Raw genomic sequence first — 14,262 nt, 5'->3', positions numbered from 1 at the left:
TTCGGTATTTGTTGGATCCTGTGCCTCAACACAATGCTCTTATTTCAGCCACACTAAGTAAAGCATCTCAAAGATGTGCAGGGCAATAGTCTTACAAGTGTCCCCTTCAGCTTCTTGGGTAAAGCAAGCTTGGTAGAATTGGCCAAACCCACCACAGAAAGCTGGAGGCAGTGCACATTTTTTTCAGCACTGGTTGGGAGTACTGGAAGCTGCAATCTAGTGTGAACACAAGCTGTAGGACTCAACACACCTAACCGTAGTTCTTCCTGAAAATCAGTCTGTCAAGGTCAATCTGAGAGCAGTGGCCAGAGCAAGGCAACAAACACTATGAAGGAACCAGCTACCGAGAAATTCCTTCAAATAAATCCATCACATGCAGCACAGCATACCAAAACTTACTCAGAATTGAGGTTATGAGAAAGATAAGTGCTGCTCTACTGCCACCGCTGTGTTCTGGGGCAGATAAGTGAGCAGCGTGGTTCACAGCAGGCACAGCCCAATCTTTAAGCCAGTGCTAAGCTGCCAGGCCCAGGCCTGGCTGGTGCAGTGCCAGGACAGGCTCTCTAAATTATCCTCAGCACTGAAAATGTCACAAGACAGCTACGAGCTCCAGAAGGCCACTGTAACCCCATGCATAACTGAATCCAAAAGCACTCTGTGCTGGGTTGCAGCTCACAGGCCAGCCCTCCCACCCGGCTGATGCTGCTCAGCAACAGCCCCACAACACAAAGCTGGCTGCCCACAGCACAGAGTCAGACCCAGAGTTTCAGTACTTTATACAGCAATATACAGGCTGTACCTAAGCCATACCATCTGTGGATTTGGACTCAAACATGTGAAAAATAACATTGAGTAGTATGAAAAAGCTGCTGCGAGAAAGAAATCACTGCAGAAAAGGCACTGCTTAATCTCCCCTTAGAAGTGATCCCTGACTGGATGCTTGCAAAGTAAGGCTATCTAAGCATACACAGCTCATTAACAAGGAGAAATTGCTCTATATTATTAGCTGCACAGATTAATTTTACTGCTATCTTGATCTCAGGCCCTTTCACAGATGTGCCAGCTTTTTTCCATTTGGTGGACACAGCCATTTTCCCAGACTGTAAGGTCTTTTCAGGGTGATTTGTTTGTACTGTGCCTAACACAAAGGCACCATTATGCCAGACTGAAACCGCAGGTGCTTATGCAACAAATGTAACAATGTAACTCTTCAGGTGGGCAAAAGGTCTTGCAGCAAATTGTCACAATACAAGTTATTAACTTATGTCAAAATTGTGAAAGACTTTTAGAAGTGTTTGTTTCCATGGAAAGCAGAATAAAGTATACATACTTTACTTAATTCTTTTGGCTGTTGGTTTTATGAGCTGAAAGATCAATGGAGTACAAGGAAAAGATCAACAAGGAAACATTTTATTTCTTTTGATTTCTTTTTTTCCTTTCTCTCCATTATCACTATCATTCAACGCCTATTTCTTTAACTGTCTTTTTATCTTTTCTTTCTTATGTACTTGCAAAGTTCCTTTTCCTCCAGAGAGACAATGCTAAAAGGAGAATTTCTAGTTGAGTGTTAGCTAGGAACGATCTGAAGGGAGAAAAGACTGGCTCTGAGCTCTCACTTCTGAACCTGTAATATTGACTTTCCTAGAAAGAATCCAGTGTAGGAAAGACTGCATATAAACAAACATCATTCTTTCTGCTTCCAGTGCTACATATTCACTTACAGTATTCATACATTTAAAAACACCCAGAGATACTCAGTATGAGAATGCAGGTTTATATTCAACTCCCAAATTCCTAAATTGCTACAGTTTATACTATTATAAGTAGTGATAGAGGCAAAGTTAATCAAACTTTGGAAGAGCTAAACTGCTCTTCCAAGGAGGACTTCAGGCATTTTCATACTATAAGTGTTCTAATATAATTCCAGTAAGCAAAAGTAAAACATAATGAAAATCCAGTCTTTCATAGTGAACCTGCCAAGGCTTACCTCTTATAAGTAAGAAATAACAGGAATAAAAACGAAGTTCAAAATCCCTATGGTGAGAAGTATCTGATATTAAATTTCTGTTTCACTCTTGCTTTGGTGGACTTTTGGGGATTTTTAATATCATCCAAAAGATAAAGTATACATCCTAGCTTTTTTTTTTTTTTTTTTTTTAAATGCATTTCACATATGCTTGAAATAGACAGAAAAATAGAATTCATTAACAGTTTCTGGAAGGGAGCATCCCCTTTTAGAGACCAAGCCCTCAAAATGTATCTAAAGTAAACCTGACCACTTTCAGCACAAATTGGTGCTAAAGATGAATTTGATCTAATTACTGCTCATAATCACTTAAAAAAGAAAAAAAAAAAAAAAAAAAGAAGAAGAAGAAAAAAGACCTTCTAATATCTTAAGAGGAACAAATATCTAACATACTTCCTTAATCCCTCAAAATCTAGGATTTTTGTTTTTATACCTTAATATTTTGTCTTAAATATAGTTAGGAAAACTATAATGTACAAACTGAACTCCCAGGCTGCACTATCACTCTAAAAATACTGCTATTGTTGCTACCATATAATCCGTTTTGGGTAGAGATCTGTGTAGCAGAGGCTAGTAACTATTTCCTTCATACACCACTTTTCCATACACTGCACATTTTTATAAAGCTTCCTCTTCCATCTTTAGAGAAATAATGCTGCTGTAACTAAACACTTCGGTACAGATACCTCAAAACCCCAAAGGATGAGTCAAGAGAGCCATGTAAATTCAGGCTCAGGAAAGCTACATTTAATCCAACTTTTAGATCTTCATACACCAAACTGTCATGATAGATAAAGGGTGACTACACAGATTATTAAGGACTTTTAGATATAAAAGGACATCAAGAATATAAAGCAAAACAGTGGCTGGTCTTGCTGATGATGGTGTGGACATCTGCAACAGGTCAAACTATCAGCCAAACCTGGCACAATCAGCAGGGAACTATGAAGAGGAGAATGGAGTCTGGTTTCCTTTAGCTCAGCAAACATTTAGGGAATGAACAGTACAAGAGCAAGAGCACACAGCCGGAAAGGAAGGTGTCTGACTATAGTGAGCCAGGGTTTCTAGCTGTTTGGAATAGAAAACCGTGTGCGTGTGTGTGTGTTGACATCCATCAGTTAGGTTATACACACAGAAAGTTTTAAAGGCCATATGGGCAGAAACACTTCTGTATCTGTATTATATGTCAGAGAAATGAAAAAGAAGCACTCCTGGATTTCTCCCTCTCCCCTCAATCCATAATACTGATCATTAGGAAACAGACGACAGCCATTCATCTAAGACACTGCAGAAATACTAGTATCTGAGAGGCAGGTGCAGCTGAAGTCTCTCAGACTCTTCCCAATCTCTCCTCACCTAAGGTTAGGAAAATAATTGCTCAGTTCCTATCACTATGCTTTCAGCACAGTGAGATTTTGCAGAAGTTATGTTAGCAGAAATTTCCCAGGGGCAATATTCTGCATCAGTAATAGGATAATCTCACTGTAAATCAAAGGTATTTTATTTTTATCAACTAGACAGCAACATTTATCAGTCTAGTAAACTAGCAGTCACAAATCAGTAGTGAACCTCAAGTTTCCAAACGATAGAAGCAAGTTCTTTCATCCTGAAACAGTACTAATCCAGTCAGTCTGGAATGCTCTTCTAGGAACTATTCTAGATGATCTGACTCTTGGATAGTCAGTATAATGGACTCTGCCAGCATGACAGTCCCTTACTTCACATAATGCCATGGACTTACTCCCAGTTGTTGATCCTAAAAGGAATTCTGAAAACTTGAGAGATGGGAAGCATCATGTTTTCCCTACCGCATGAACCTCATATGCACTCGCAAGAGAAGTTTATGTAATATTTATCGTTGATGTTGTCTGATTAGGTGTCAGGCCTCTTTGCCTTTGGCTCCTTGCCAGTACAGTCAGTGCAAGGGCTGCTGAAAAAGAAGAAACTTCACCTGTGCTGACATCAAGGTTGCAGGTACAACATGGGACTGTGTCTGACAGATTCTCAACTGAAAAACCAAAGGAGTAGCCCATGGTCACAGGTGCACTACTACAGATGACTTCCACTGTCCCACTTCTAAGAACTTCTTTTCAAGAAATAAACACTATTTTCATGGATAGCTCCAAAGAAGCAGCAGAGAAGGAGGACAGGCAACAAAACACTTCAGAGACATATCTCTTCTTAAGGAGGAAGTGTATACACTGCACCTTGTAACTTAAGGATCTCAGACCATAGCTTTTTTTAACATCTTTATATTGACTCCAAGCAGTGATTACCCTATCCACACATTCTGTCACTCATTTTTGAGAGCTAAGGCTTACGTATTGACAAAACATGAATTGGATCCAGGAACTTCTTAAAGCTAGCTATTACAGCTCGGCTTCACTAATGTGATATGCTGTCATATAATGCCTTACATGTATTTATAGAAGCAGTAGAATATATGCTACCCTCTAGTTACTTTGGTGCCCAGTGCTCATAAAGCCTCTTGAACAGTACACTAAATTCCTCATATTTATGTCTCAACTACTTTTTGCTATGAGCCATCCATGTATTTCACCCTTCCCATGTATGTAGTTTTCACTCCTTTCTGTATTCTTGACAACGGCCAGAAAAAGGAGAGTCACTGAACATACACTACTGACCATACTAAATCAGGAATCAGTTGTTCAGCTGTAAGTGTAACGTGACAGCCTCTTTCTAAAATAGCAGGAAGATTTTCTTTCATGCACATTTCTGGGTTCTTTTTTTGGTCCACAGCATATTTCAAGAAAAGCCTGCCTGAGGAAACAGACTAAAACCAAAAAGAGAAACTGCCACAGAAACTTATCTGAAGGCATTAAAAATTAAATAGCTTTTTAAAGAGCCCTCAGTCTTTATACTAAAACCTATTAACATTGTCTAGACTGATCTAATTTATAACAACTCCATTTCAGACAACTCTGTTTGGTTGTTGGTTAGGAGCCCAAAGCAGAAGTGACATTTTCCCCTATTACTCCTAGTCATACTCTTTCACTTTTCCCTTCCACCTCAAACACTTGATGGTGGGGAGAAGCCCACTGCTATTTGAAGAGGTGGTCACAAAAGCCTGATGAATTCAGACTGCAGGAGAGCAATACTTCAAAGATAACGAAACCTCATACAAACATTCTTTTCAGCAGACACTCTTCTGGCAACTGAAACTGCAGCCTCTAAGCACAAGAGCCTCAACCATTATTATCACACTGTTCGTTCCCTCACTCCCTCAGATAAATACTCGCATGTTAAGATCCCCAGGGGAAAATGTGCCATTTTAGAGTATCAGTTGATTCCCAAAAAATTATCAACACAATAAGCATAATTGCTTATAGGAAGATATACCTTTGTCACTTCACATTCCCCACATAATTCCATACATTTCCTCAGCAGTTTTATGTTCCATGCAGTAAGGACATACTGCAGCAGCTCTTGACTTAAGGCAGAAATGTATGAGCCTGGAAATCTACTTTTATATTACGGAACATATATGAGTAACTTCAGTCTAATAAGTTGAGGTTTTAAGTTTCATATGTCTAATTTAAGTAAAGCCAATTAGATACACATTTGAAAGTGAAAGACAACATTTAAACACTTGCACTTTTGAATACTTTGTCAACAGTAAGAGCTCACTTACTATAAGATTTTTTCCCCCAAGAAGTCAATGACAAACAAATATATTTAGCAGTAACATACCTTGAAGTTGCAATTTCCACTTTCGTTCTAGCCATGGCAGCCGCTCGCTGTGCACCCTCTATTGCTCTATCCACTTTTTCTCTAGTTTTTGTGTTGCGTATTGGTATAAGTTGCTTTCTTATTCCACGAACCAAAACATTATTTTTATATTTTCCTTCTTCTTTGGTGCCATCTGGAAACATGGTACATCCATATCCGTGCCTCCTGTTATTTAACCATTCTCCTTCATATTTCATGCCATTTGAACGCTCACTAACACCAAAACCACTGCGCTTGTCATTCTTCCATTCACCCATATAGCTTTCTGTTGTGGTGGCATCAACGTGGTCTTCCACAGGACAATAATCACAGTCACCATCTCCAAAACTAATGGTAGAGTTGGCATCACTGGAACTAATTCTGCTCATAGCAGCATCACTCCTGACAGAGCTCCGTTTGCTAGATATTGAGGATCTAGATTCAGATTTTCTAAGTTTTATACTACCAAGGAGGGATCCTCTTCTGAATAAGCCTCCTTTTTTCTTAATTCCCATGGCTTCTGCTTCACTGTGAAAATTGAGCACAAAACCTCCTCTTGTTCCAGCCGGACTGTCTGCAGTGATGTCATGCAGAACGGTGCCATTGCTCTGTTCACTTCGAAGTGAAGCTAGAGATGTTCGTAGAGGTGAACGGATCACAGTTGCCATGCCATAGGGTACACTCTGACGTACACCATATCCATGTCGCATTCCTCCTGTCCATTGTCCCTGGTATGTACCTTTTAAAGTAATTAGCAGAAATTAAATTTAGAAAGTTGTAGAAGACCTACTAGTCTACATTCAATATGCTATTGGCAACACTGTGCTGATAAGTCTGCTTTAGGAAACTAGAAACAGAAGAAAAAAAGTACAGCACATGAGACTACATAAATTACATACTTTTTGTTATTTGTTTTTTCATAAATCATTTTTTCCCCTTAACAAAGCCCTGGCTTTCCAAGCTGCAGTAGCTTATTTTGACAACTAAAACACAGTAGCTATCATCGTAAGTGTTTTTTTGAGCAGTTCTACCCATGGAAGAAACTTCAAAAGAAATCTGAAAGGCAGAACTCCCTCAATGTTTTTTAAAGGGAACAACGAGGAAGAGAGAGAAGGGTGGAGGGAAAGAAAGCAGGGAGGAAGTGGAGCACTTGGGCTCTTGCCTCCAGCTGCTCACAAGGAGAGCTAGTGGGATGAGTAAACATCCTGTTTTTTAAAGACAACTGCAGACCTCTCCCTGTCATGACATACTCAACAACCTACTAAGACGAAACTGTCTTGATCCCATGGCCCACCTGAAGACTGCTGTTACGAAGCAGTCAATCAAATGTTTTAAAAAGATTTTGAATGTACTTGAATGGAAGAAAATGATAAAACACTACAAACAAAACCCCTGTATATACTGCTTTTTATGAACATTTTTTTGTTTACTCAATATCATAAACAAAGTACACTAGCTACCTAAAATATTGGCAGTATAAAGCGAGCTACACTTCACTCTAGCTACCCTTTCTGAAGAAGGAGTCACAGGAAAGCAGCAGACTACCTTCACTGCCATCTCATCTGTTGAGTAATTCCCAGAAGAGTAGGTCCTTTGCTTGAGAAGTAGCTGAACTTGGGTTTAAAGATAAAAAAAAAATATTCCAGCTATTTGACAGTCATCAAAAATATGAAAGGCTGCTGTGACATAAAAATACAGTCAGATTATTTTTCTATTTACATTCTGCAGTGTGTTGTGACAGAAATCAGAAATGTGAAGGCTTTTCTGCTTTTTTTGCCTTCCATTTTTGCTGCAGTACATACAGAAGACAAGACAGTAATAAACAGAGTATGACACACCACCCTATCTATAACTACATTCCATTGTTTATACTGTGACCATAATTATTTTTGAGTGTTTTTTCAAAAAGCAGTACAAAGAAGAGCAACACGGTATTTGATATGAGAAGACATGCTTATCTGTGTACATGCAAAGCTGCATCTGAGCCAAGAAACAGCATTATCACCAGATTACTGTTTCAGACTATTTTATTTCTTGTATTGTCAAAAAGCATTTTCATTTTGATAAGACACACACTCCCATGTCTAGGCTCTGAAAGCCAAAGGAAGGTGTGAGGTGCCCCACTCCTGGCAAACAGAAGATAACTTGCTTTCTAAGATCATTTCACTGTAATCCCTATGAAACTTCTTTAAGAGACACACACACAAAAAAGAGGTTTCTCATCCACCTACTACTATTTCTTTTAAAAGCTATTTTGACTCTGAATATTCATACAGAAGTATGAATAAGCTCTCCCTAAAATATCTTTGAGCTTATTCTGCTTCAACTGAGTACATATTAAAAATGATTATTCAGAGAACTAAAGATCAAATGTCAAATGCCATGACTGAATAAAGTTTTGTAAACATATTTGTGAAATACCCAGAGTTTCAGATGCAGCCCAAAGATTCAGTTGCTTTGATATTCAATCTCCTTTGTACAAGCATGGTATTTTGCTGTGCTGGTGTCAATTATCTATCGATTACTGTTTTACTGTATTACCTCTTCAGCTAAGCTGCATTTCAATGTTAACATGCAATCACGTTCGTGAGATTTCTTTCTTATATAATACTAAATAGGTTTGACAACATAACTATTTTGTGTTGGTAAAAAAATTCTACTAAGTGGAAGGTTTTTGTTTTAACAGATGGCTGCTGACATAAACCAACAACCTTCTTCGTTTCTTTCTCATTCTCTGTATCCTGGATACCTACTGCTGTATTGCTTGTAAGGGTGCTGAATCTAGAAACATGATTATTTTAAAAAACTCAGCATATGGAAAAGAACAAATAGAGACATGAGCGCAAAACAGCAATCTGACATATCCTGAAAATACTGCAAAAAAAAATGGTCATATGGTAGTTTTTTTCTTAATTAAACAGACATTTCACAGAGATATATTAATATTTTATGGGCATAAATGACTACATTTTGTCCTCAATTATAACTGGAAAAGCCCTAGAATCATAATGACATGCTGAAGAATCTGGCAAAGTACACTGCACTGCTACATGCAACAATCTGATATTCTGCATCAGTTCGTTAATTTCATTTGAAAATAATAAATCCAATTCTAATTGTGATTATATCCCAGAATTACATTACAGCAGTGTAACTGTGGCTCTCCACGTTGCTATTTGAGTGTCTGACTCAAAGCAGAAACAATCCCTTCCAGCACAGAATTTTATAAAAGTACAAATGGCCTGCCTTTGCCATTTTTTCTTACTAATATTTTGACCTAAAAAAAAAAAAAAAAAGCTCAAAAATAGTTAATCAAATTATGATTCACATTTTTCCCTGCTCTATAGACAGAAGTGGTTACTGTTGCCCAAAAGGGTATTAAAATGAGGACAATTGATGTGCTGCTGTTTACTTGTCAGATTTTTCTTTCTACTAGGCCAATAAAATCAATGCCAGTTTCTTCTAAAGAGAAAAGAGCAAATGAGGCAATGAAAGATTCATAGTGAACTGGCTCTTGGAAGAGATTTAGTTGGAATTTTATGCAGTCTTGCAAGCAACAAGGATATTTTCTAATATTAGAAATTTGTAAGAGAAAAGGTTCAATACTAGTGCTAGAAAGCTGATGTTTTCTTTGATTTTTTTAACTTAAGTGTTAAAGGAAAGATATTTTAATGGCACATGGAGGGCAGTTTACAGAATACAGATGCAACAGACCTGTAGAATCATAGAATGGCCTGGGTTGAAAAGCACCACAGTGATCACCTAGTTTCAAGCCCCCTGCTATGTGCATGTGACCCAGAGCCACATCCAGCCTTGCCTTGAATGCCTCCAGGGATGGGGCATCCACAACCTCCTTGGGCAACCTGTTCCAGTGCGTCACCACCCTCTGTGTGGAAAAACTTCCTAGAATGGAGACTTAAGTACCGTGATTTATCATATCAGACCATAACTGCCTCATCTGCTTCATCAGAAGAAATTATAGACATCTTTAAACAATCAAGGTATCTGGTATGTTAATACTGCAATATAATAAAATGCTACAGCATACAGTACAAGATGATAAAACAGCTCTTCTTATGAATAAAGATAGAAACATGGTATCTACTTAGCTCTATACACAGACACATATGAATGACAATATCAACACATCATTTCTTGTTTTATCATATATTATAATGCACTGTCTATAGCAGTTTCACTGAGGGTCAACTTTTTAATTACCACTGTGATTATGGAGCTAATTTAAAACTGTTTTTGACAATAAAACAAGAACTTTACTTCCTAAAAGCCAGGCTTGTTGTAACAAAAAAAACCAACCATTCAGCAACAGCTTCTACTGACCGTGGTGCCCCTGAGCAGATGTTCATATTTTCAGCCCAAGAACTAACAGAAAGTGTACTTTTAAATTCTGTTTTTGCTTGGCAAACTGCTGTAAGGTAGAATGTCATAACCTGTCTCTTCAGAGCTACATCGTGCTACACTTCCCCAGACTCCCAACTGTATCTCAGAGCTGTAAATGTCATTGCCTACTTGTGGCTCAAATGTAAAACTGTGCTGTAAAAAAGCATGGAGGCCACCGCACCAGGAACTGCTTGACCTACTCATAACCTTTACATTCATCTTCTGTGGTTTAACAATTTAGTTGCCATCTCAATGTTCTTACATGCTCTCTGGACTCAAACGTTAGATAAACAAACACCTAGAAAGCCGACTGCTTAGAAATCAATGAATGCATGCACCGCTGATGGCCTTTTCTTCACATGCATTTGCCACTTATGTCCACAGATGAACAACACATGTTCTTACAGCAGTACTCCCGTTACTGCTACTGCTGGCAGGATCATAAGGTGCTAACTAACTTACACATACTGAAGCAGCAAATTAGGCTGCAATCCCTCAGTAAACAATCCGCAGGTAGGCAGGTGGATTCACACGGATCCAAGGAAATCAAGGCAGCCTAGAGGAGGCATGGAAGTCCAGATCATTGTAGGGTACAACCTGAAAGGTCACTTGAAAGCCAAGCATAGGCATGTACAATGAACAGAGGACCATGATCTACGTATAATTCACTGTGTTTTTCTCAAAGACTCATTGGAGTGACAACTTCACTGCATTCAGACAAGGCACGATCTATACTACTGACAACGTGCAAAGCGGTGTGTGCAGAAACACTGAGGACTGCCACTGGTGTTTATGTTCCTTTTCTCTTCCTCAAATTCAATTACTAATATCATCAAAGCAATCAGAAATATCATATAACCAAAACAACAACAGCAAAAGAAAACCCACAACAGTAAAAAGGCCTCTATTTTAGTGATTTTTAAAGCAAAATGGCAATTTGCATAGTAAAACCCACTATTTTCCAGTATTCTCAGGTCAGAATTAAGAAACAGCTTTCCTGTGATTATTTCACAGCATATTAAAGACACATATGTAAATCTGGCTGCCTTGTAAAAGCATTTCAGACATTCTTCTAGTGTGCAACTACAGCCATTGTACCCAGAGCATGAACACAAAGATCCATCTGCAATCATCTGACATATCGCCTGGCTTCATTCACAAATGCTTCCATTAAAATCAATGGGATTCACATCTTCTGTCCGCATGAATTGAAATGTCTAAAAGACTGGGACCTTACCAGCAGATTTTAGTTAATAAAAATAAATAATTTACAAAGGAAGCTGTACATTCCAAGTGCTGTTGCAGACAAAGGGTTTCCTGTTAGTTTAAAGCCAAAAAATTTACAGAATTTACCACTGAATTATCAGTATTATACTGAAATAAAAAGTATCCACAAGAAGTCTAAAGATGGAGATACAAGGAACTTTGGTTTGTGAAATGCAGTAGCAATTTACTTTTCTGGACAAGAAAAAACAAAAAACAACAATCAAACAAAACTATGGCCACTAAGAATTCAGCTTCTGAGTTACGAGACAAAATAAATCTGAACAAAATTCAAAATGTATTGTGTGATGAAAGTGAAACTGAAAATTTATCTATGTGGTTTGGTTAGGCTTTTAAATCCTCAAGACAACAGCCACGCTGAGAGTGATCATCAGAGCTTTCCACATCAGAAAACTTTTCCACGTAATTATAAAAATGCACAATCAAGGGGATTAGAAGAGTTCAGGGTACAGAAAACATAGCACTGCATTTTCTCATGGAAATGAATCTCACCCAATTCACTACACTCTGTATTTCAGAAAGAGCAGAAGGGGAAAGTATTCCATCTGTAAACACCTCTTCCGCATAATACAAAATCACCCATTCTGTGATGCTATTTCTACAGTTCTATCACAAATCTCTTAACAGAACTCCCTAAAGAAACCAGCAGCAGCATCATTCAACAGATCTGATACACAGGCTGGTCCTTTAATCCCATCATTACAAAGTTACAAGTTACCACTAATTTTGTTAAGTTCTATTTCTTGCACGTTATACATGCAGCCTGCACAGCATTGCAGCAAGCAGCGCTTCCTTAAAAAATAGCACACCGCTAATCCTAAAACTGAGATCAGCTCTTTCATTTACAATGGGACAAATCAATCACAAAATGGCACTGGTTGGAAGGGACCTTAAAGATCACTCAGTTCCAACTCCCATGCCATGGGCAGGGATGCCACCACTAGATCAAGCTTAAGAGCAACTCCACACAGGTGAGGTGGCACTTCCACCGATGTCAATAACATTACAGCAGCAGAAAGCTAATTTAAAAACACTGGGATTACTTCTCCACACAACATGTGAAATGATGCAGGCATGGTAGGATGAGGTGGAACTAACCCATCAAGTCAGCTGAGTCCTGAGTGACCCCACTAAGCCTGAGCTTGAAAAGCACTGCTAAAATAGGTGTGGGGTGTCCAGCCCTACCGCATGCATCTGTCTTCCTACGGTGAGCGAGGGGGTGAGGCATGGACTGGTTTCATCCATCACCCGTCCAGCTTCCATGTGTTTGAAACTGCAACTGCATTTGAATGCAGTGCAAGTCATTGAATGGAGGTGCAGCTAAGTTTCACTCATGTCATGCACGTTCAGTATCCACTTCACTGCAGTTGAGTTTATGAATGTAAACCAGCATATGTTATCAGTGAAGCGAGGGAGCACAGCAACATGGAATGAGGATCTTTCTTAAGTTTACAGTATTTTACCACGGAAACAGTGGTGAGAGAGTCACAGAATCACAGCACACCCCAACTTGGAAGGGTCCCACACGGATCACTGAGTCCAACTCCCGTCTCCTCACAGCACAAACAGTTCAAGCCTCACTTCCAAGCGCCCCTTGAGCTCCGGCCGCGGTCACTGCCCTGGGCATCCTGTTCCAGCCCACCACCCTCTGGTGAACAGCCTTTCCCCGATCCCAGCCCGACCCTCTCCGAGGCTCCAGGCGCAGGGAGCTTGCCCTCCCGACCCTCGACGAGACCGGCAAGCGCTGCGGGGAGCTGCCCCGCCACGGAAAGCCGCGGGCAGACTGCTTTTAGCCCGGGCTGGGAGACCGCGATAAGCCGGGAGCGCCGCGCAGCCGAGCCCCGGAGCGGCCGTTAACGCCCGGCGGGGCGACGCGGGGCACCTGTAGCGCCCCGTGCACTGAGGAGCCCCCGCGGCCCGGCGGTGCAAGGCCCGGTGGCAGTCGGGGCCGGGCCCTCCCCGCCGAGCGCGCGCTCACGCAGGCGCGCCCCCTTCTCGCCCCCCACCGCCGTCGCTGCCGCGCGCGGGGCGCCCCCCGCCGGCGCCCACCTCCGTCGCCGTAGGTCTCGACGCCGTAGCCGTCCTGCAGCCCGTTGCTCCAGGTGCCCTCGTAGCGGGCCGGCGTGCTGAGGCTCTGCCGCACGCCGTAGCGCCCCTTGAAGCCGTGCGACCACTCGCCGCGGTACATCCACCTGCCCTTCGTCTCCACGCCCAGCCCGTGCCGCTTGCCCTGCGCCCAGTAGCCCAGGTAGGTATTGCCGCTGGGCCAGGTGTAGCCGCCCGCCACCTCGAAGCCGTGCGACCAGGAGCCGGCGTACTCGCCCTGCCCCTTGGGCCCGGTGCAGATGCCGTGCCCATGGGCTTTGCCGTCCTCCCAGCCGCCGCAGTAGGTACCGCCATCGTCGAAGTCGAACCGGCCGCCCGTCATCCAGGGCAGCGGGGCGAGCGCGGCGCCGCCGCCGCCTCCCACCCGCCCGCCTGCCTGCCGCCCGGCCCGCCGCTCCCCGCGACTGCGAGCGCTCCGCCGCCGCCCGCCCGCGCCCAGCCCGGCCCAGCCCAGCCGCAGCCCGGCGGCGGCAGCGAGCGCCGCCCGCCCCCCGCTCCTCCCCACCCGCCCCTCCCCGCCCCCGACCGCCGCCGCCGCCCCCGAGAGCGGGCGCAGGAGGCCGCCCCCATAAGGTGTCCCGCGGGGGGACTTGGGCACTGAGCTCCTGCGGGCGTTGTGAGTAGCTGCAGCCTGTGAGGTAGTGTGCTCACAGGTGGGACCCAAATGTATCGGTCTTTGGGCTCTGACGCTGCTTTTAAGTTGAAGTCGCAGGTGC

The 14,262-nt window shown here is 42.0% G+C and overlaps 1 protein-coding gene across 7 annotated transcripts in view; it reads right to left on the bottom strand.

Moving 5' to 3' along the window:
• Positions 1–13,929, bottom strand: part of JPH1 (junctophilin 1) — an 85,748-nt gene extending 71,819 nt beyond the window's left edge. For all 7 annotated transcript variants that reach the window (XM_048938637.1, XM_048938638.1, XM_048938632.1 and 4 more), the window contains exons 1-2: positions 13,490–13,929; positions 5,738–6,494 (exon numbers count right to left, since the gene is read on the bottom strand). In XM_048938637.1, coding sequence (XP_048794594.1) covers positions 5,738–6,494; positions 13,490–13,868 — 1,136 coding nt within the window. In that variant the 5' untranslated portion in view covers positions 13,869–13,929. The remainder of the gene's footprint in view (positions 1–5,737; positions 6,495–13,489) is intronic.
• Between the last annotated feature and the right edge of the window lie 333 nt (positions 13,930–14,262).

Source organism: Lagopus muta, chromosome 3 (assembly GCF_023343835.1).
Source record: "Lagopus muta isolate bLagMut1 chromosome 3, bLagMut1 primary, whole genome shotgun sequence".
In the NCBI taxonomy this organism is placed as follows: domain Eukaryota; kingdom Metazoa; phylum Chordata; class Aves; order Galliformes; family Phasianidae; genus Lagopus; species Lagopus muta.
Note: the sequence above shows the minus strand (reverse complement) of the source record. Positions and strands in the feature narration are given on the sequence as shown.